The sequence below is a fragment of the Acanthopagrus latus genome, chromosome 7, assembly GCF_904848185.1.
Source record: "Acanthopagrus latus isolate v.2019 chromosome 7, fAcaLat1.1, whole genome shotgun sequence".
NCBI lineage: Eukaryota > Metazoa > Chordata > Actinopteri > Spariformes > Sparidae > Acanthopagrus > Acanthopagrus latus.
Window position 1 is genome coordinate 28,282,706 of NC_051045.1, and position 20,166 is coordinate 28,302,871.

The following is a 20,166-nucleotide window of genomic DNA, read 5'->3' on the forward strand; positions in this document are numbered from 1 at the left end:
GGGCAAGACATCTTACTTTGCATTTTCCTTTCCTCTGACAATAGACTAACAACAGTCAAACTGGCACAACTGTGCATGCATTTATCAAGCCTCTCAGAATGCAGTTCTCGCTTTTCTGATCGAGGTGATGTCAAGGACCTGGTCATACTTACTGACTGCATTACTTTTGCTCATACTCTGGCAGGCTTGATAGATAATGTCCCTGAACTGGAACAAACAGTAATTTGAACAACTAGAACAGAACACTCAAACCACCCCTCTCATTACTGTCAGGGAATGTGGCTTTTCACTCTTCCTCATGGATCTGTGACAGGCTTCCCTAACACTAACAGCACCAGTTAGCCTGTCTTTGCTTGATACTGGTGAAAAATGAATGACAACATAGGCATTAAAAGTCTAAACAAATAATAATAAAAAAAATTCTATTCAAAATAAGTCTTTGACAGCTGACTAACTTGTCATCCAATGGAAATACAGGAAATGCATTGAAATACAGGAAGAAAAACGTCTGACAGCTGGGATTAGTTAACATTTTTTAGCATGTGTTTGCTTTATAGTGACTTACTACAATATTCTCTTAAATCAAAACTACACAAAAGGAGAAAGACATATTTTCGTGTCAGGCCACCAGACATATATTAGCTATGCTAGCAACTTACCCTCATAGTTGGTGATAAATGACGAGGCGTACAGTTTAAAACCTTTGTCGAGCCTGCTGCTGGGGGTTCTGGAGATCTCACAGATCCTGTGGACATCTGAAATGCCCAACCTTGGGAGCTCTTCCAAGGAACGCGTGTAAAATGACATGTTTGTGCCAAAATAAAACTTAAGGATCCAACACCGCTAACCTCCGCTGCTACAAAGAACGGACGTGACGTTGACCGGAAGTGAAGAAGCCTGTTTAGCAGAACCCGGAACTTCGTTCGGCATAACGCGTATAACCATAGACATAACATACGTAGACACCTCATGGCCTGCTGGAATGTAACCCAGCGTCACCGCCATATTGGTTGGGTCTCCTCACTAAAGGCTAACACCAGAGTCAATCGGAGTCAACGGAGAGCGAGTAACTATGATGATCCCCTCAGAGGGAACAGTGAAGGTGGTCAGAGCAGCAGAGCGTGTGATTCTACAAAAACTCAAAAGAACAAGGTGTCAGTGTGTCCTTCGTCGACCGTTTTATTTGGGCGTAGATTGGTTCAGAGGATGTGTTCTTACTCCGGGAGCACACTGCAGAAACCCAGTTCAGAAATGAGAACCATCATTTCATGCTTGTGTCATTTGTGGTGTCTGTATTTCACAAAGTAAGGCTGCGCTACATTGCAAATTAACTACCCTGGAGTTACAGAGTGCCAGCATATGCAAGAAGCTGTGCAAAACAATCAAGTTTTTTTAAAGGGTTATAGTTCCCCAGCCCCAGTTGTATCAAGCCTAACAGGGTACTGTAAGATGCTGGAATGACCTGGAATTATAATACATACTTTTCCAGGCCGTTAAAAAAATGTACTGAGCTGGTACAGTGTATATGGGAGCTTATATGCATGTGTTACAGAAGGGTCGTGTGTATGTGTGTGTGTGTGTGTGTGTGTGTGTGAGTGTGTGTGAGAGAGAGAGAGAGAGAGAGAGAGAGAGAGAGAGAGAAATAAATTCAAATGAACAATCAAACTTGTTTCTTTATTAAAATATAAATTAATTCAGCTATACATTTATCAATATGCCATAGCCTACCATATGTCTTTGTTAAAGAGCATAATACAAAGTCTTTTAGCATGAAATCAAATATTTTTAATGTTTGACAGCATCCTGTGTCATAACTGCTGTTTGTAACAAACCGAACCGTGTGAAAATAATAAATAAAAAAATAAAAAATCGGGGAGTTACGATTACTGTAGTTGGGGATACACCTTCCTCAGTAGAAATAAATGCATGGGGGCCGCATTGGGGACCATCTAAGATGGTGGGCGCGCTGATATGTCAGCTCCAACAGGCAGCGTCAGTCTATGAGGCGTCTACTTATATTAAGTCTATGCTGGAGCCGGCCTGAGACTGGAGGCTGCACCGGAGGCGAACCCACACTGGTGGTCTGCAGCCAGACTCTGATGTGGGGGGTGGGGGAAATACTGCAGCGAGTGTTGCCCTGACTTCTCTCCGGGATGGTGTCTTGTTCTCTCTCTGTCTCTCAACAACGTTGTTTAAAAGGCACTGAAGTTTTGCACAGATTCTCTTCACATGAATCAGAACTCAGTACTCACAAGGTGATTTGGTTTGAAGCCATAAAACTCAAACAATAGTTGACCTACCATAAGGTTCAATTTGTCTTGCTAGATGTTCCTGGCAAAAACTTTTTTTGTTTTAGTTGAAAAAATGCTCTTCACATAATGTAGGATCCCTAATAGTTAATTTCTTTTCATAAACTACGTGCAGCAGACAGAGTGACACTTGAGTTAGGTTGATTCATTTTGTCACAAACCTGGCTCTAGGCCATGACAAACGTAGGGAAAAGGACAACAAAAAGCTGGCAAGTCCATGTTTCATTGTAACTCAAAAATAATCACTAAGGAATGGGATGTGTTTCGATCAGTATTATCAGTAGTGCTCATGTGGGTGCATGGATATGGTGTTGTGATGGGTGTTGTGCAGTACAATCAACAAAAGTCAACAAAACCAAGAAGGTGCAAACGTGGTCAGGGTCTGAGAAAGAGAGGGGCTGGCAAGAAGCTGGGCCTTTTATATCCTGTGGAGCACTGAGCCCATCTGCTCCCAGTAACCACAATCAGGTCCTCCTTGTCACCACTGCAACCAGCTCCCACCTCAGAGACAACACAAGTGACAGCACACACAGACATACAGGGGCTGTCAGAATTGAACTTATGATCCTGGTAAAATTTTGCATCCTAACAGCATGGATGTGCAAAGATCCTCATCCCTTAAATATTCAAACATTTACCCAGCTTCCAAAAGGTATTTTTAAATATAGATGTTAGAGTTTGGTCAGTTTAGGGTTTAGTTGGTCTGATCTGGTGTACAAGCTTAAGCTGGTCTGATTTGGTCTGATCTGGTGCACAAGCTTAAGCCGGTCTGATTTAATATAAACCATTGTCGTTATTAATGTTCCTGTGTTTTGGTGATGGCTGCTACCTTATCCAGATGTGCTACCAGAGACCTTAACCTGTAGGTGAGGAGACAAACCACTTAAACCACTGCATTATGGCCAATGATGGTGGTTGTATGACATGTGGTGTAAAAGCTAACTAGTAGTGGCTTCATGATGTTTGATGTCCCCAACAACCCCTGTAGACTTATTTAACCAGTTATGAGCAACTGCCTATTCAAAGACATGTAAAAACTTTAGAATTTACGTGGGGTTTACAGTTGTATTTGACACCACAGAGCAAAATATGAAAATATCTTCAGCTTGTGAAAATTACAGGGTTTACAAGGGTAGAGTTACAGGGGTACAGGGTTACAGGGGTAGACCTTGTTCCAGGAATTTAAGAAAAACTCATCAAACTCACAAAACTCATCAAAAAAAGAAAGAAAGAAAGAAAGAAAGAAAGAAAGAAAGAAAGAATACATACATACATACATACATACATACATACATACATACAAACAAAAAAACATGGCCCATAAGTAAAAGCGAAAGAAGACAGGGACAGGCCTTTGTGGGGTCTGTGTGGCTTCCCTTCATTGTGTTCATTTAGCTGAACCATCAGCATTATGTTGTGATGTTTGCTTAATAAATTTAATATTTCTCTTTTTGGCTCCAACTCTGACTAACAGTTATTAAACAGTATTATTAGCTGAAATTCCATCATTGGAACAATAACCATCATTACATTCTCTCATTTACCATCAGCATATTTTCTGATCAGATGCTCATGTGATCAGGACTACGTCATCTGTCTGTGCCATCAGAAACAGTTACAAATCAGTGCTGAAGATATATCTGTTCGATGAAAATTACTTGGCACTTGGTTAAGATTGACTAGATTAAAGCACAAAAACTACTAGGTGAAGTTAAGCTGAGGAAGGTTTTATATAAAAGGACTCCTTCATTAAGGTTGGAGGAGCTTGGTTATTACCAAGCTCCTCCAACCTTAATGAAGGAGTCTTTTATATAAAACCTTCCCCTTTTTATATTTTATATTAACAACATTGTTACTTTTCGGAAACAACTGATGTCTTTTTAACAGAAACACTGTAGGAAATGAACAGTGCTCTGCTGTGTGTAACTGAAAAGATCAGACTATTGTTGCTCCATCACAATGTCACATGACTTCCTCCTTAACTGGTCATATGATTCTAGGCTTTGTGCAGACAGACAGTATTTTGGAGTGTGTGCTGAGCAGCACTGTTGTTCTGTGGAGAAGTGGATAAGTTATTGTTGTTCTAACATATGGCCAAATGCACCTTGATCCTCCATGGAACACAAAGTACTCTGTCTGAAGGTGGATCATGTTGTGTTAACTCTAGGTGTTGGGACCATCAGGGAACGTGACAATAGAGGTTAACGACTGGAATCTTTCCATCCACCAACACAACTGCTGTACTACCTTACCTCTGTGAAATGCACTGCTGGTATCTACATTTACATCCAATGACAATATTGGCTCTAATAATTACTTGTGTCTATTCTATTTGTTGTGTCACTGTGTCACCATTATGGGTGGGTAACATCATATGTTTAATGCTTTTTACTTCGCCATGCAACATTAGATGAGGATACAGTGGGAGGATGAGTGTACAGGAAGGATCTAAGTACTGAAAAAAAAGAAAGAAAGAAAGAAAACATACAAACAAAAAAACAATGGGTTGGAGCCACCCAGAACGGGCCTTTGTGGGGTCTGGGTAGCTTCCCTTCATTGTGTTCATTTAGCTGACCCATCAGCATCATGAAAGAAAGAAAACATACAAACAAAAAAAAACATGGCCCACAAGTAAAAGCAAAAGAAGACAGGGGAATCCCATGAGCTCTAATCTCTTTCGCTTTTCAGCCCTTCAGAATAAAAGCATAGTGTTATCATGTGAAGATTGTAGAAGATGTACTGCCCTACTGTGCATGTCATCCAGTGAGATATGACTTACATTGGCAGGGAAACATTCTTAATGAACAAGTCTCAACATATCAGGCTCAGTCCTGCTGAACAAGTGCTCCTGGTAAGTGAATACTTTCTGAACTTTCCATCTTACAGTATAAGAGCTGACACTGCCAAACCAAAATGAAAATACCAATGTTATTGTTCCATGCTCCTTCATGCAGGTTATTCTCTGCATGTTATTGACCCATAATATCTTGTGTTCTCTTTTCAGATGTAACTGGTCGGATTGAGGATAAACCTGCAAAGAGGGGGCAGGAACCTTGGCTCTTTTACTTCCACTGCAGCAGACTAGTCTGGGGTCTGTTTTCCATTTACTTCTGATGGGTTTTCTGAGGAGTGGCATAGTCTAACTTTCTGTTTTATTTCTGTTAGCCTCAGCCTTCATGATGTTTTTTCAGGATTGAGGGTTGGAGCCACCCAGAACGGACATTTGTGGGGTCTGTGTGGCTTACCTTCATTGTGTTCATTTAGCTGAACCATCAGCATTATGTTGTGATGTTTGCTTAATAAATTTAATGTTTCTCTTTTTGGCTCCAACTCTGACTAACAGTTATTAAACAGTATTATTAGCTGAAATTCCATCATTGGAACAATAACTGTCATTACATTCTCTCATTTACCATCAGCATATTTTATGATCAGATGCTCATGTGATCAGGACTACGTCATCTGTCTGTGCCATCAGAAACAGTTACAAATCAGTGCTGAAGATATATCTGTTCGATGAAAATTACTTGGCACTTGTTTAAGATTGACTAGATTAAAGCACAAAAACTACTAGGTGAAGTTAAGCTGAGGAAGGTTTTATATAAAAGACTCCTTCATTAAGGTTGGAGGAGCTTGGTAATAATATTAACAACATTGTTAGTTTTCGGAAACAACTGATGTCTTTTTAACAGAAACACTGTAGGAAATGAACAGTGCTCTGCTGTGTGTAACTGAAAAGATCAGACTATTGTTGCTCCATCATAATGTCACATGACTTCCTCCTTAACTGGTCATATGATTCTAGGCTTTGTGCAGACAGAACGTATTTTGGAGTGTGTGCTGAGCAGCACTGTTGTTCTGTGGAGAAGTGGATAAGTTATTGTTGTTCTAACATATGGCCAAATGCACCTTGATCCTCCATGGAACACAAAGTACTCTGTCTGAAGGTGGATCATGTTGTGTTAACTCTAGGTGTTGGGACCATCAGGGAACGTGACAATAGAGGTTAACGACTGGAATCTTTCCATCCACCAACACAACTGCTGTACTACCTTACCTCTGTGAAATGCACTGCTGGTATCTACATTTACATCCAATGACAATATTGGCTCTAATAATTACTTGTGTCTATTCTATTTGTTCTGTCACTGTGTCACCATTATGGGTGGGTAACATCATATGTTTAATGCTTTTTACTTCGCCGTGCTACATTAGATGAGGTTACAGTGGGAGGATGAGTGTACAGGAAGGATCTAAGTACTGACAAAGAAAAGTTGTAGCCTGGGTTTAGCCAGCAATACAATATGGAGGATTTTGAGGCTTTTTGTTTCATTTTCTTATATATCAGTTTTATCTTATCAGACACTGCTCCAGATTAAATGATGTGACAGGTCACGTAAGAGTTTTACAGCTTCATCAGTGCAGTTCAGGTTCCATTTTTTGACAGACCTTTATTTTGAAAGGTGAAAACGAAACTCTTTCCGTCCGTTTCCGTTTCTTCTTCAGGACACGAAGTGCGCAGTTTTGTTTGTCATACGGTATGTTCGCTATTTTATTTATTTTCTTTAAAGCTGTTAACAAATTGTTACACTGTTGAAGTGTGTGACGTCATGGCTCGTTTATTATACGTATGTTGTTTATTACAATTTTCTTTATAAGTGTTTATAAGTGTTGCTGCTGGTCGGAGCTTATCTTTGTGAAGTTAGAACAATGGCGTTTGACCTGGTGTAAAGGTCAGATCCTACAATGTGCAACACACAGCTGAGATACTGTTTATCTCTCCCTTTTCCATTAATATAATATAGATTATAATAATAACAACATTGTATGATAATTAAGTAAAGCAAATAATAAATGCAGCTGAATCCTCATTCACATTGAGGGTTAAAGTGAAACTCTTGCCAAAACGCCGTGCAATGCCTTGAGGGGGCGCGAGTGCTTGCTCTTGTTGTATTCGATTAAAGTGTAATTGCACATCCAGAAAGTAGGTGGCAGTGGCGCTCTCATTGTGCGCACTATTAGCTCTATGGTGTTTTTTAACAGAGCCGGCGGTAAGAGACGTAAACAAACTGAGGGAACATGGAAAACTATTTGACAGGGATGAAAAGAAAGGCCGTAAGAGAGGAAGATAATGAGACAAAGGAAAGTCACTCAAAACCCAAGACAAGGAAATATGACAAAACGTATGTAGCGCTTGGCTTCACTGTAACTACGGTCGGGGACGAGGAAAGACCGGTATGTTTATTGTGTGTTAAAATGTTGGCAGCGGACAGCATGAAGCCGAATAAATTAAGGCGTCACTTAAACACAGTACATCCCAATCATGCCGACTAACCGCTTGAGTTTTTTCAGAGAAAACGCTCCAAATATTGCCAGCAATCATCCCGTTTTGCTACGCCAGTTAACCAGCGAGCACTGTTGGCATCATATAAAGTAGCGCACCAAACTGCTCAGTGCAAGAAACCCCACACCATCGCAGAGGAGCTGATACTGCCTGCAGCAGTAGACATGGTCTCTGTCATGCTGGATGATGCAAGTGCTGCAAAACTAAAAACTATCCCTCTGTCCAATGACACTGTCGCCAGACGTATAAACGACATTGCCGATGATCTTGAAGAACAGCTGGTAGATAAACTCAAAGACAAATCAAATGGTATCAAATCAGTTGTTAAAAAATGTTTACAGGAGCCAGGAGTGTTAAAGTTACCTAAAATAGTTTAAATAAGGATTTATTTTTTTATTCAGGCAAATTGCACTTTAATGCACTAGTCTTTTCTGTAAGAGACTGAGAAACAATGTTAATAAAGTTATTCCTTGTTGCAAGTTGATCTATATGTCTTTTTTTCTTTTCTCTTTACATATAACAAGTTTTGGACAAATGATACCAATTGTAATCGTGGCGGGGGGGCCTGCAACATTTTCTTCTTCCTAAGGGGGGCCTAACAGAAAATAACTGAGAACCACTGGTTTAAAAGCATAATGTGTGTCTTAGTCAGGCTCCAATGTGCTATTATTTGCACATTATAGGCTAGATTATAACATGTTATAGATTATAAGCAGTAATAAATAAAACTGCACATACTAGCGATGTTCTGAAAGTCACTAGTCTGTTACTTTCTTTTTCTTTTACTGTAGCACTTTGAGAATTGCATTCTAAAATAATAATAATAATAATAATAATAATAATAATAATAATATCCCTTTCATTTCAACATAAAACTAATATTCAACCATATTCATGTACAGCAGGTCTCAAAGTAGCCTATCCTTGTCAAGTCATTAAACTGCAGTGTTTTCCAATAATGAATTCCTGAAGTGATGATGGGACATTAATCAATTGATTAAATGCCTTTTTTTAAATCACCAATGATTAAGAACCCCTGGCCTAAGAACCAGGTTTGAGAAGTTTGAGAACCCTTATTTTAAAGCTTTACTGTAGTTTTCAGATTCAGACCACTAATACAAAATATAATCAACAACTGAATATATTCTTCATTAACTACTGTGTGTTATGTAAAGTCATTAAGATTGACTCATCAAAAGAACCATAACACATTAATCATTTCTACAAGGTTACTCTTCACTCAAATATACATATGTAGGGGTTCTATTGGGTACTTCAATCTAAACAAGAAACTCTATTTACCTAAGTTATCCTCAGCATTAGCATGGGGGCTTGGTGTCCAGGATACTTATGGATAAGTTAACAGGATAATAAATACAACAAATAATGTCATGTAGACAGCCTGGAGGTCTTTCTGCTGGTGCATGTAAGAACTTAACTTTGATCAAATGACTTTTCACCTCTGTTTCCTCTCCCAGGGAGAAGATGATCTACAGGATTTTGTTGCTCATCAACCTGACCTGCTATGTCTGTGGTTAGTTTCCTACTTAAAACATGTTTTCAGACCTCTCTTAAAATCAGGACAAGACAATGGGACATTTTTTTCTGTAGCTTAAAGATCAAGAAGAAGACAATTGAAAGAACGTTGATCATATGACTCTTCACCTCCGTATCCTTTCACAGGGAGAAGATGATCTGCAGGATCCTGCTGCTCATCAACCTGACCTCTTATATCTGTGGTTAGTGTACACCTTCACTTCATGATCCATAAAAAAGACAAAATACACTTTCAGACTTCAGACTTCCATCTTTAAATCAGTTAAAGTAACAAGTAGAAATGTAGTTATTAGTTATTAGTAATTATTTATTAGACTGTAATTATAAGTATCATTACCTTTTTTTATACGGCAGTATCTCTTTGTTTTTAAGCCTTCCAGCTTTGCAATGGATAAAAGCACATTGCTATTTAAAGAATCAGTTTGGGTAGCCTAAATTCCCCTGATCCATTTATCTTGATCACTGAACTCTCCATGGAAATATGTGTAGGTAGAGTTTAAAGCAGTGGTGTCAAACTGATCCAGTAAAGGGCCATGTGGCTGTAGGTTTTCATTCCAACCAAGCAAGAACACACCTGATTTGGATCAGCCAACCAAGCAAGAACACACCTGATTTGGATCAGGTGTGTTCTTGCTTGGTTGGAATGAAAACCTGCAGCCACATGGCCCTTTACTGGATCAGTTTGACACCCCTGGTTTAAAGGCTCACAGGTAGATTTGTCACTTTCCCTCTCTGTCCTCCTCAGCAGGAACATTTGTCGTGAATGTGACACAGACCTCCTATCAGGCAGAGGAGAACCACAACATCACACTGGAGTGGATGTTCACAACCAAAACTGACAGTTCCCCTAATTCCCTTTTCATCTACTGTGAACTGAGAACTGGTCACAGAGACTTAGTATTGTATCATATACAACAAGGTGTTGAGGTCCCAAACACTCAGGATCAACAGTTTACAGGACGAGTCCAGTGTGAAAAAGACTTCCTCAGAGAAGGACGAATCAGACTTCTTCTGTCCAGACTGAGGACTAATGACTCGGGCCTGTACCTGTGTGAAGTGCTGACAAATTATGGGAGTAGCTTGGACAAATGCCGGCTCAGTGTCACTGGTAAGTTGATTCAATAGAACTCAGTAGAACTTGTAACAGGTTGAATACAGCAGTTTTTTGCGATACATAGAGGAAGTGTTTTGGACAACCACAATACTTCCACACTTTCCCATGATATCCCATAATATGTTGTGGATATTTAGTTTGTTTTCTTAAGTGTTTTTCTTCACATTAATGAAACAGATCTGTTTGCTCCGTTTACAGCAGTAAGGAATTGGCAAGAATCTGAGGGACCAAACACAACAGGTCGGAGAAGAATCGGCCTCTACTGTGGACTGGGACTGACAGCAGCAGCAGCAGCTGTACTGGTTGTTTGTAAAAAGTCCAGCTCGGAATTCAAGAAAAGTTCCAGCTCTGCAGAAAGATCACAGAAATAACAGAAAACTGTTTGATCAACAATGTAAGTGAGATAATTTTTATACCATGGGGGACGTCAGGTTGGGGTTTAAAGGGGAAAACTAAGGAAAGGGAAGGAGGACCCAAACGCAGTTACACATGGGAGGCAAGGATAAAGAGAAACAAAAGGCGAGCTTTTATTAACAAAAGCCGAAATGCAAAAACAGACAAAATGGGACAAAAGGCAAAGTAGCAACAAAACATCAAAACAAAGTAGCAAAATAAAACAGTTAAACAAAGTGCAAAAGAAAAAGGCAAAGTACAAATCAAACAAGGAATTCTAAAAATCAAAACATACCAAACCGGGACAGGAGCAAACAGAAAACAATGACCGGACAAGGAGTGAGGGGAACACAGAGACTAAATACACAGACACTAATGACATGATGAGGAACAGGTGAGGAGAGAAAGGAGGAAGGAAGCCAGGTGTGATAATGAGGGGGAGGAGCACAGAGGAACAGACACAGGAGGGAACAAGACAACAGACAGAAGGAGCCAGAGGGGAGAACACAGGAGAAACTTAAAGGACACATGAGGGCATGGAAAATCAAAACATGAGACACAAGACATGGAAAAGCAAAACACATAACACAAGACAATACAATGACGTGAATCAAATACAAGAAACCAAAAACCAGATACAAAGACAAGCACAAACAGGAGTCATGACAGGCGAAAATAGAAAATACTCTTTATTTCATTGGCTGGCAAGTGTTGGCTAATGTTAATGTTATTCTTATCTGACTTTGGTTAGTTTGAAATTTATTTACAAATTCCAACTTTCCAGATCATAATTGGATAAGTGAAACATAGTCCAAACACAAATAATTCCTCTTTTCAACCGTAGTAATGTAGAAAATAACCATAACCTAATTTCATCAACACAAGCTGTCCTTCAACAAACATTTGCCTCTATGTGCAGTCCACCTTCAGATGAGTGCAACGCTGGGACCATCTACAAAGTGCAACAAAAAAGAGACAAAGTTTGCTCCTTTATGGCTATGGAGCCGTAAAGGAGATGAATAAGAGTTCTCATTTCAGTCTTGTTGTGGTCTTTTTTGGTCTCAAACATTTCGTGTTTGTTTCTCCTAAAATTCCTTAGGAGCAATAGGTGAGACTTGAGACTTTTACTGCTCAAACCTTGCTACTTTCCAGCACTGGGGAGACAAAACTGAGATTTCTTATTTGTTTCTCCTAAAATTCCTTAGGAGCAAGAGGTGAGACTTGACAGCTAGCAACCGGACCCTTACTTGAGACATGACAGAGCTTTTTGAGACCTCCTTCGAAAACAAAAATTAGCAATACTGGAGCTATTCTAGAGCATATATATAGACTGATAGATAGATAGATTGACTGATAGATTTAAAGGGACTATCGGACCTTAGCAGAGGCATCTGTTCTACTCAGTGCCAATCAAGTTTTACAGAGGTCCTGAAAAAGTTGACCCTTTGTCACCACTGGCCTCAAAATATTCAGGATTATTTCAAGTGAATATTTTTTCACAATACAATGAAAAAATTAAGTATATAGTTCAATGTTTGAGTGTGCAGTCTTCTTTAAAACTATCACTCAGGCTGCTTTAAATTGTCAGTGTTAACTGGGTTTATCTTTTACATGAAATTTAGGATGTCTGATCATTGCAGAATGCTCAGAATAAACAGTTTGCTTAGCAGTTAGTTTAATTTCTGAATGGATTCTGTGTTTTTATTTAAGTTTTCAGATGGTGTCCTCGTTTTGGATTTTACATCTCACTTCATGACAAAATTCTGTGAGATGACATCTTCAGCCCAGAAAAACTGTGAAAAGAAAAGAAAACCTGCACTATTACTGTCACTGTTACTGGTAAAGTAATTTGTTATCACACAAAGCTATTGTCTCCTCCTCTATGTAATTTCCTTCTCTTTTTCATACAGCTTTTTTCTATTCTCTGTCTCTTTCTTATCAATCTACAAACATTATAGTATCAAGAAAAGAAAATGGAGAAGTTTTTTGTGTTCATCAGAGAGGCTTCATCAATTCTACTGTATGATACAAAGCTGCCCTGCCTTTATCCTTTCAACAGGAAGAGGGTAGGTGGTGTTAAAGTTGAGACAGAGCTGTTTTTGAAATAAAGCAGGCTGCTGGTGCAAAGGTGTGAACTAGGTGGAAAGTTTGTTTTCAGTGGTTGGTAGGGCTGCAACTAATGATTTTTTTGGTTGTTAACAAATCTATCGATTATTTTTTCCATTAGTCGATTAGTCATAATTATTTTGGGAATATAATATGGGAAAATATACATCATATATGTTAAACACTGGTGTACCTCCTCCTTAACAGACACAGGCCACATCACAGGAATTTTGCTGAGATTTAACATGTGCCAGGCCTCACAATGACCTTACTCTTAAGACTCCAGCAACTGTCAAACAGGAGTTCAGGTGTAATGGAATACATGTAACCGCATTACATAATCGGATACAAACACTTCACCAATCTCACACAGCATCATGACAACACTTAATTCTCACACAACATCACTCTAATCTGAAGTGAAGCGAAATATTCAAGTGTGTATCTTTTCAGAAAACACACTTGTGATGAAGATTAAATATAAAATTCATCTTATTGCTATTTATTTATATGTGTTTAGTACTGAGGTCATCCAAAAGGGAAGTAACCCTTTCTTTTTTTGTTAACAATACAGACCATTCAAGTATATTCCACTGTTATACTATTGACTGTATGTTCAAAAAAACAAACAAAACTAACAAAAACAAAATAAATCCAGACAACAGCGACAAAAAAGGAGCACACACACCCAAAAAGAAGAAACAAACAAAATATATATACACACACACACACACAGACATGTTTATACATATAAGCATACATACAAAAGAAAAACCCCAACAACAGACAAACAAAACAAAAACAAAGGTGCCATACACGTTCTAACGTCTAAGAGTCAACCCCTCAACCTCCCACCCCAAATCAAACACATTCACACACTCTCACACTCAAGTCCAGATCACTGCATGTCCACAAGGCCCTCAACACATACCGGTACTCTTATTTCATCCAAGCTCCCAATCCCCAGCCCAAAGTCCTCCACAGCCATAATCACATATTGCCACCTAATTGACTAAAGACAAAACAAAATAACACAAAACAAAACTAAACATAACTCAAAAGAAAATCCTTCCCTCCCCGGTGAGTGATCTACATCCCCCACACCCATTAACCCACCCTTTCATAGGCAAGATTCTTAACAACTATAATGGCTTCTGACCAAGATTTTAGTGTTTTATTGTTTGCCCCATGAGACCATGCAACAGAAAGTTCTAGTTGTAAAATATCAGGAGGTGCCACCAGTGATCTAATAATAGAGCGTGTGGTGGTTTCCACTGTAATACCAACATTTTATTAGCAGCTGTTAAGCCAGAAATCCAAACACGTTATTCATGAGTTGACATAGGAAACTGAGAATTATCATTCAGCAAACAAAGTACAAGACAGCATGGAACCTCCTTTCTTCCTCCATGGAACCTCCTATCTTCCTCCATGGAACCCCCTTTCTTCTACTTAATTCTTTCTCTGTCTTCACAGATACTTGTGATGAATGTCTTCAGAGGACAGACTCTTACATGTCATCGGTCGGAGTATCAGACAGGGAGTGAATGCTGTCCCATGTGTCCTGTTGGTAAGATCCTATTGAACAGATCTTTCACTTTGGTGAAATATACTGCCAGGTGCCAACAATGCTTACCTGAATGACCCATTGGTGTGCTGCTGTTCCCAAGTGAAATGTATCAGTGACTAGCCAGCATCTCATTGGAGCTTTATTCTAACAGTACAAGAACAAGCTGAATTTCATATATTTTTTAAAGATTTTTAGAAATTGGAATGACACTGTTGTCACTTCAAACATGCACTTTGCTCTCAAGATTACATCTTGACATAACATTATATGCCATTAAAATAAACTCTTGTTTTCTTTTAACAGGCAATCGAGTTAAAACAGACTGCACGGAGTACCGCAGTACTTCCTGTCTGCCCTGTACTGAGGGGACCTTCATGAATCAACCTACTGGATTAAAACAGTGTTTTGCCTGTACAAACTGTGATGCAGGTAGATGTTTCCTAATTATTAGTAGAAAAGTATGACCAAGCCTAGATTTAAGGGTTAGGGTTGGTATTTTAGAAGAAGAATGTAGAAATAAAGGCAATTCCAAGCAATTCTTACCAAGAAACTGAAGGACGGTTAGAATGCCAAATGTCTACACGACTGTATTTGCAGAAAATGGAGGAATCTTTGATGAAAACATAGTTTAAAGTACAAAATGAATATAAAATATATTTCTAACCTTGAGATGTACTGACTTTACTCATTTGATGGATTCACTTGTGAGTTTTCATGGCACTTTTTTGGTCACTCCAAACGTCAGTGGTAAGAAGGTCAATGGTAACTGCCATCTCTTCTCTCTCCAGCCCCAATTAAATCAAAATTCATAAAAAGTTACTTATGGCGATAGCAGATACAAGTGACTAAAATGGGTTCCTGTATAGGGTGGCAGGGCTCAGCCTTACAGATAGATGGTGGAGCTTGGACTTCCAGAGGGAGCTCAGAGTAGATATGCTGCTGCTTCCACTTCAAAGGAGCCAGCTGAGAGCTTCTGGCATCTGATTCAAATGCCTCTCTAGTACGACCAACTGAGAGATACCCTGAACTGACTGGAGAATCACATCTTAAATTATTCAGTCTGGAGTATCCTGCTCAGTCTTCTGCCACTGCGACCTAACCCCAGACAGGGAGAAGAAATTAGGCTGTATTCTGGCTACAGATGTGCACTTCTGGTGTCAATGAGGCGACTGCCTTTACAAACCACAACTGAAAAAATTCCACTCATTCTGCATTGAAAACAAAAAAACAGACACACATGTCTCCCCCAGTATATTAAACATAATAGAAAAGCTCTCTGTTGTGGCCATTTGTCAGATAATCTAAATCAAACTTGAATCAAATGTCAAGCCAGAGAAGTTCAATGACCATTCAACGTTCCTTTGGTTTTCATTTATTGTTGTCCAAGACACAAAGAACAAAGGGATCCTGCATGCCTCATAGGCAGACAAAGGTGCATCATGGTCCTTCACCTATCATTCTGCCTATGAAACCTCAGGTACCCATAGCATTTCCCAAATGACCCCTCAAAAAACAAAATACTAACTAAACAACTAAATATGCGGAAGAAGGAAATCATTAGACACAAGAATATGCTTTCAGGCTCTAATCTAAATAAAGCAACATCTAGAATAATCAAACAAAAAATACTACTTGTTATGTGCAGAAATAATAACCAAAACTAACAAAATCAGCCCCAACACTCTGCAAGTAACATCTGTGTGTGTTGCAGGTTCTAATTTGAAAATAAATCTGACATGTACGACAACGTCAGACACAGTTTGTGAACCACTGGAGGGATTCTTCTGTCTGGAATCTACAGAGAACGGCTGTGTGGCAGCGCAGAAACACACACGCTGTAAACCAGGACAATATATCCGTCACAAAGGTTGGTTTTCTTGTGCTGACTTTATATTGGACATACTAAGCTCATTTTCAGATTCTATTACAGATTATACAGATCCAGATTATGATGTACATTGCTGTAGCCCCTCTATTCACCCACTGTCTGAAAGTCTTCAAAGTACCTGAAGTCTCTTTGAGGTACTCTGTTGAGAAGTGTTTTTCCAGCCAGGAAAACAGTTTTTTCATGCATATAAGAACAGTAACAGCTTCTAAACCAAGGACTTCATCACTGCTCATGATTGAGCAGGAATCTGATCTGTACTGTGTAAGCTGGGTGCAAATTAAAGTTAAACACAACTGACAAGCAAATGATTTTCTGCAGTTTGAGTATTTCTTTCTTGCTTGTGCGCATTCACATGTATACTCAGTATTGCCTACAGGTCATAGAGGTACGTCTTTGTCACTATAAAATCAAATCTGAAAGTATATTTTATTATTTTTTTATTTAATCTATTCTGCCATCATTTTATTTCCCATTGAATTGTTTCTCTTTTTTAATCTGTTTGAGAGAGAGAGAGAGAGAGAGAGAGACAGAGAGAGAGAGAGAGAGAGATCAGTTGTTGGACTGATACATAAAGTGTGGTAGCTTTGTACATGTCACTTGAGCTATGTTGGTGGTTTAATGCTCTTTAGTGACCAAATCATTTGGCATATGATTGTTGTCACAAGCGGGTGTTTGTGCTGTGGTACTTGTGTCAGTTATCCATAGACATGTCACTCCATTTTCTTTGATATTGTTAATGGAACATTTGACCTGCAAGTGAAGCAACAGTTCATGACATCTGGCAAAATCCTCAACAGACGTGTCGTAACACCTTCCTGCTGATTTTGAGTGATTTTCACTAAGATCTGATTAATATATGTTAATGAATCTCACTCTGTTTGTGATGACAGTTTAGTTTTGACAGCTAGTACTCAGGTGTTGTCCAGTGTGCTCTTGGTACTGTGTGTTTTTGATGTCTCTCATGACTTTTCTGGCTCCCTGGTACATTGCCCTCTCTGCATTCCAGGAAATCAGGAGATTTACAATCAGGCTGTGGTAACCCTAGTCTCTGTTTAAAGATGTTCTCTGGTAGGGTTGGGCGATGTCGAATCTGAGAGCCAATCACAATGTGTCTTTACAGTAACATCTGTGTAGAACCCTCTGCATCATGCTCTAGCTGCTTTCCAATTTATTCTGTTATTTCATGTTATTTCAGAGCTTATAGATCTCATTCACCTGAAATGCATGTTTGATGCTTTAATACATCTTTATGAACAACACTTTCTCTGATGTTATGAGACTAATTTCATGTTAGTTTATTCAGCCACAGACTGAAGAAAATGACAGCTTGACATCACCCAAAAAGGCAGTTAGCTAGCGGCGAGATAACAAAGACAGTAGCCCAGTGCACAATGCATAGGAGAAGCACAGCAGAAACCTCACAATTTACAATTTATCTTTAAACCTACAGTTTGGGCTGAAAATGACAACATACATCACATGTCACATATATGGCAATATCATATATCATGTAACATGTTGTCAATCCTCAGGGAAGAACCAGAGGAGGTGCTCTGAACTGTGGGGCAGAGGTGTGAAGATTCCTGCTTTTTCTGTCAGGATAATTAGTGTAACATTACTCCTGTGACACAAGATTATTTTGATCTGAAACATACAAACTTGCTGAACATTTTTTGGGAACAATACAGAGGTATCTGCTTCAGAAATAGTTTTAATCCATTGAGAAAAAAATCCAGCAGATCTGTTGGAAGGTACTGATTTTGATTCATTTTAAACCTCGATCCTTTCATAATATATCTATGCTAGTTTCAACATAGATCATTTGCATTTGTACAGGAACAGCGCAGAGAGACACTGAGTGCTCGGGCTGCAGTGAAGGAAAATATTCAGATGGAACCTTTACATCCTGTCGGTCACACACAAAGTGAGTAAAGCTTCAAAGCAGAGACCTAAGGTATTACAACTGCAGTAACTTCATTGTGTCCTTCAAAATGTCCTTCTTTCATTCCAGATGTGAAACATTAAATCTTCAAGTGATAACACCAGGAACTGTTTCAACTGATGCTGAATGTGGAGAACAAATAGCAAACAGGACAGCAGTTGTGGTCGGCATTGTAGTGCCTTGTATAGTAATGATTGTAGCAGCACTTGTAATTTTCCTTCTCAGAAAGAAGAAAGGATGTCTAAACACAGGTATGATTTGGACATGATTTTGATGAATAGTAATAAAGTCTGTCACATCACAACGTTGTTAATTATGGTGTTTTGTTAATGTTTTATTACAGAAAATAAAAGAAACACAGAGAATGGAAACGTGGTATGTTTTATACCTACTTAACTCTTATCACTAAGTCTGTTCCACTGTGTGCACTGTACAGTTGTACGTTTTCTGCTAAATAATGAAATAATGTCATTAATCAGCAATATTTCACAAAAACAGGACAATTTACAAATGGAAGACCCAATGATATCACAATGTCCCTGACATCAACACCAGCAGGTAAGACAGCAGTGCATTGAAATGTTCATAGACTGAGCTTCACTCTATGATGACTTCTATGAATGGAGGCGACAACATGTGTCTGTTTAAATGTAATATATTTTTCTCCACAGGATGAGACAGTAACATATTGTCCAGATGGAGGATGCAGAGACATTGTATTTGAGAGGATAGACATTAAATGAGTCCCAGCTGAACCTGCACCAGAGAGCCCTGGAATAAATGCTTGGAGACTGTAACTAGCATATAAACTGATGGTCATTATGATCACACAGAGCTCAAGGTTGACTCTGAACACCAGACTGACTGAAACTGAACTGTACCTGTCATAAATAAGAACCAGTAACTGGATCAGAGGACAGATGCTGTGTCATGAACCTCAACATGATGGGACAAAACTCTCCTTCCACCTGGCCTCATTTGTGCTTATGAATGACGGAGCCTTTTCAGGGTGATCCTTTCATACCCAATCATGATACTATCACCTGTTAACAACCTGTTTACTTGTGTAATGTTCCAAACAGGTGGTTTTGTTTTTTGTTTCAGCATTCCACACCATTCCCTGTTTTTCTTTGGCTCAGTCAAAACTTGTTTGCATTTACAAAAATCAGTAACGCTGACAAAGAAAGTAATCATTCATTATAAATATTAAATATTGTCTGTGTATTGTTTTCAGTGGAGTTGGTCAAAATGTCCAAATAGATGAAAAAATTGTTAACATCAATTTAAACAAACAAAATTGTTGACCTAAGAGATGAGAACATCAAACCTACATTCAGTGTGCTCAGGACTCACCTCAGACACTCAGCCGATGCTCTGAACTGTCTAGGTCACATCATAGACATATTTTATAGAGATTTTTTTTTTTTATCCATCTTTTCTAGTATATATTTTTCTAAATTCACCATGGCTGTTTTATCGCAATTACTCTGTATAATTTAATGACACCTAATCTATGTAATCCACTTTAAATAATCAATACTTTAGGAAATTTTACCTGAATAAATCTAGGCTTTTTTGCCTATGCGAGATTATCTCAGTGATACACATATTATTACTCCAATCTGAACTCAGCTGTTTTCGCTGCAGCTGTTTGTTGAAGCATGTATTTATTTCGATTCTTATTTTATAACCATATTTATTAATTTGAACAACTCCACCAGCAACAGTGCGTGGCGCCGCTTAAAGCTCCTCTGCACCTAAATAGTGCCTTCCTGCAGCACTGCCCTAGCAGCAGCACCTGACACTGTGCTCTCCTCTTCTGTCCGCCTCATCATAAATGTCTCGTACTCTGTGTTGTGGTTTAACCTGAGGTGTTACACAGGGTTTGTTGTGTTGCCACAACTCCTTACAGTTTTCCACAAACATCACAAACTACATCTTGG

At 38.9% G+C, this 20,166-nt stretch overlaps 1 protein-coding gene across 7 annotated transcripts; it reads left to right on the forward strand.

Annotated features, from left to right (window-relative positions):
- The first annotated feature begins 5,264 nt into the window (after positions 1-5,264).
- On the forward strand, positions 5,265-19,452 carry LOC119022866 (tumor necrosis factor receptor superfamily member 14-like). 7 transcript variants are annotated; one of them, XM_037104258.1, is made up of 15 exons: positions 5,265-5,400; positions 9,132-9,187; positions 9,337-9,392; positions 9,956-10,318; positions 10,523-10,718; positions 12,428-12,556; positions 12,676-12,783; positions 14,300-14,393; positions 14,697-14,822; positions 16,105-16,260; positions 18,118-18,205; positions 18,293-18,474; positions 18,567-18,598; positions 18,722-18,781; positions 18,895-19,439. In XM_037104258.1, the coding sequence occupies exons 6-14, from the start codon at positions 12,470-12,472 to the stop codon at positions 18,764-18,766; spliced, it is 918 nt and encodes a 305-aa protein (XP_036960153.1). In that variant the 5' UTR covers positions 5,265-5,400; positions 9,132-9,187; positions 9,337-9,392; positions 9,956-10,318; positions 10,523-10,718; positions 12,428-12,469; the 3' UTR covers positions 18,767-18,781; positions 18,895-19,439. The 7 variants fall into 7 exon arrangements, with proteins under 7 accessions (XP_036960153.1, XP_036960156.1, XP_036960152.1 ...); XM_037104261.1 differs by having other exon boundaries at positions 9,959-10,318; XM_037104257.1 differs by lacking the exon at positions 5,265-5,400 and adding an exon at positions 6,777-6,847.
- The last annotated feature ends 714 nt before the right edge of the window (positions 19,453-20,166 follow it).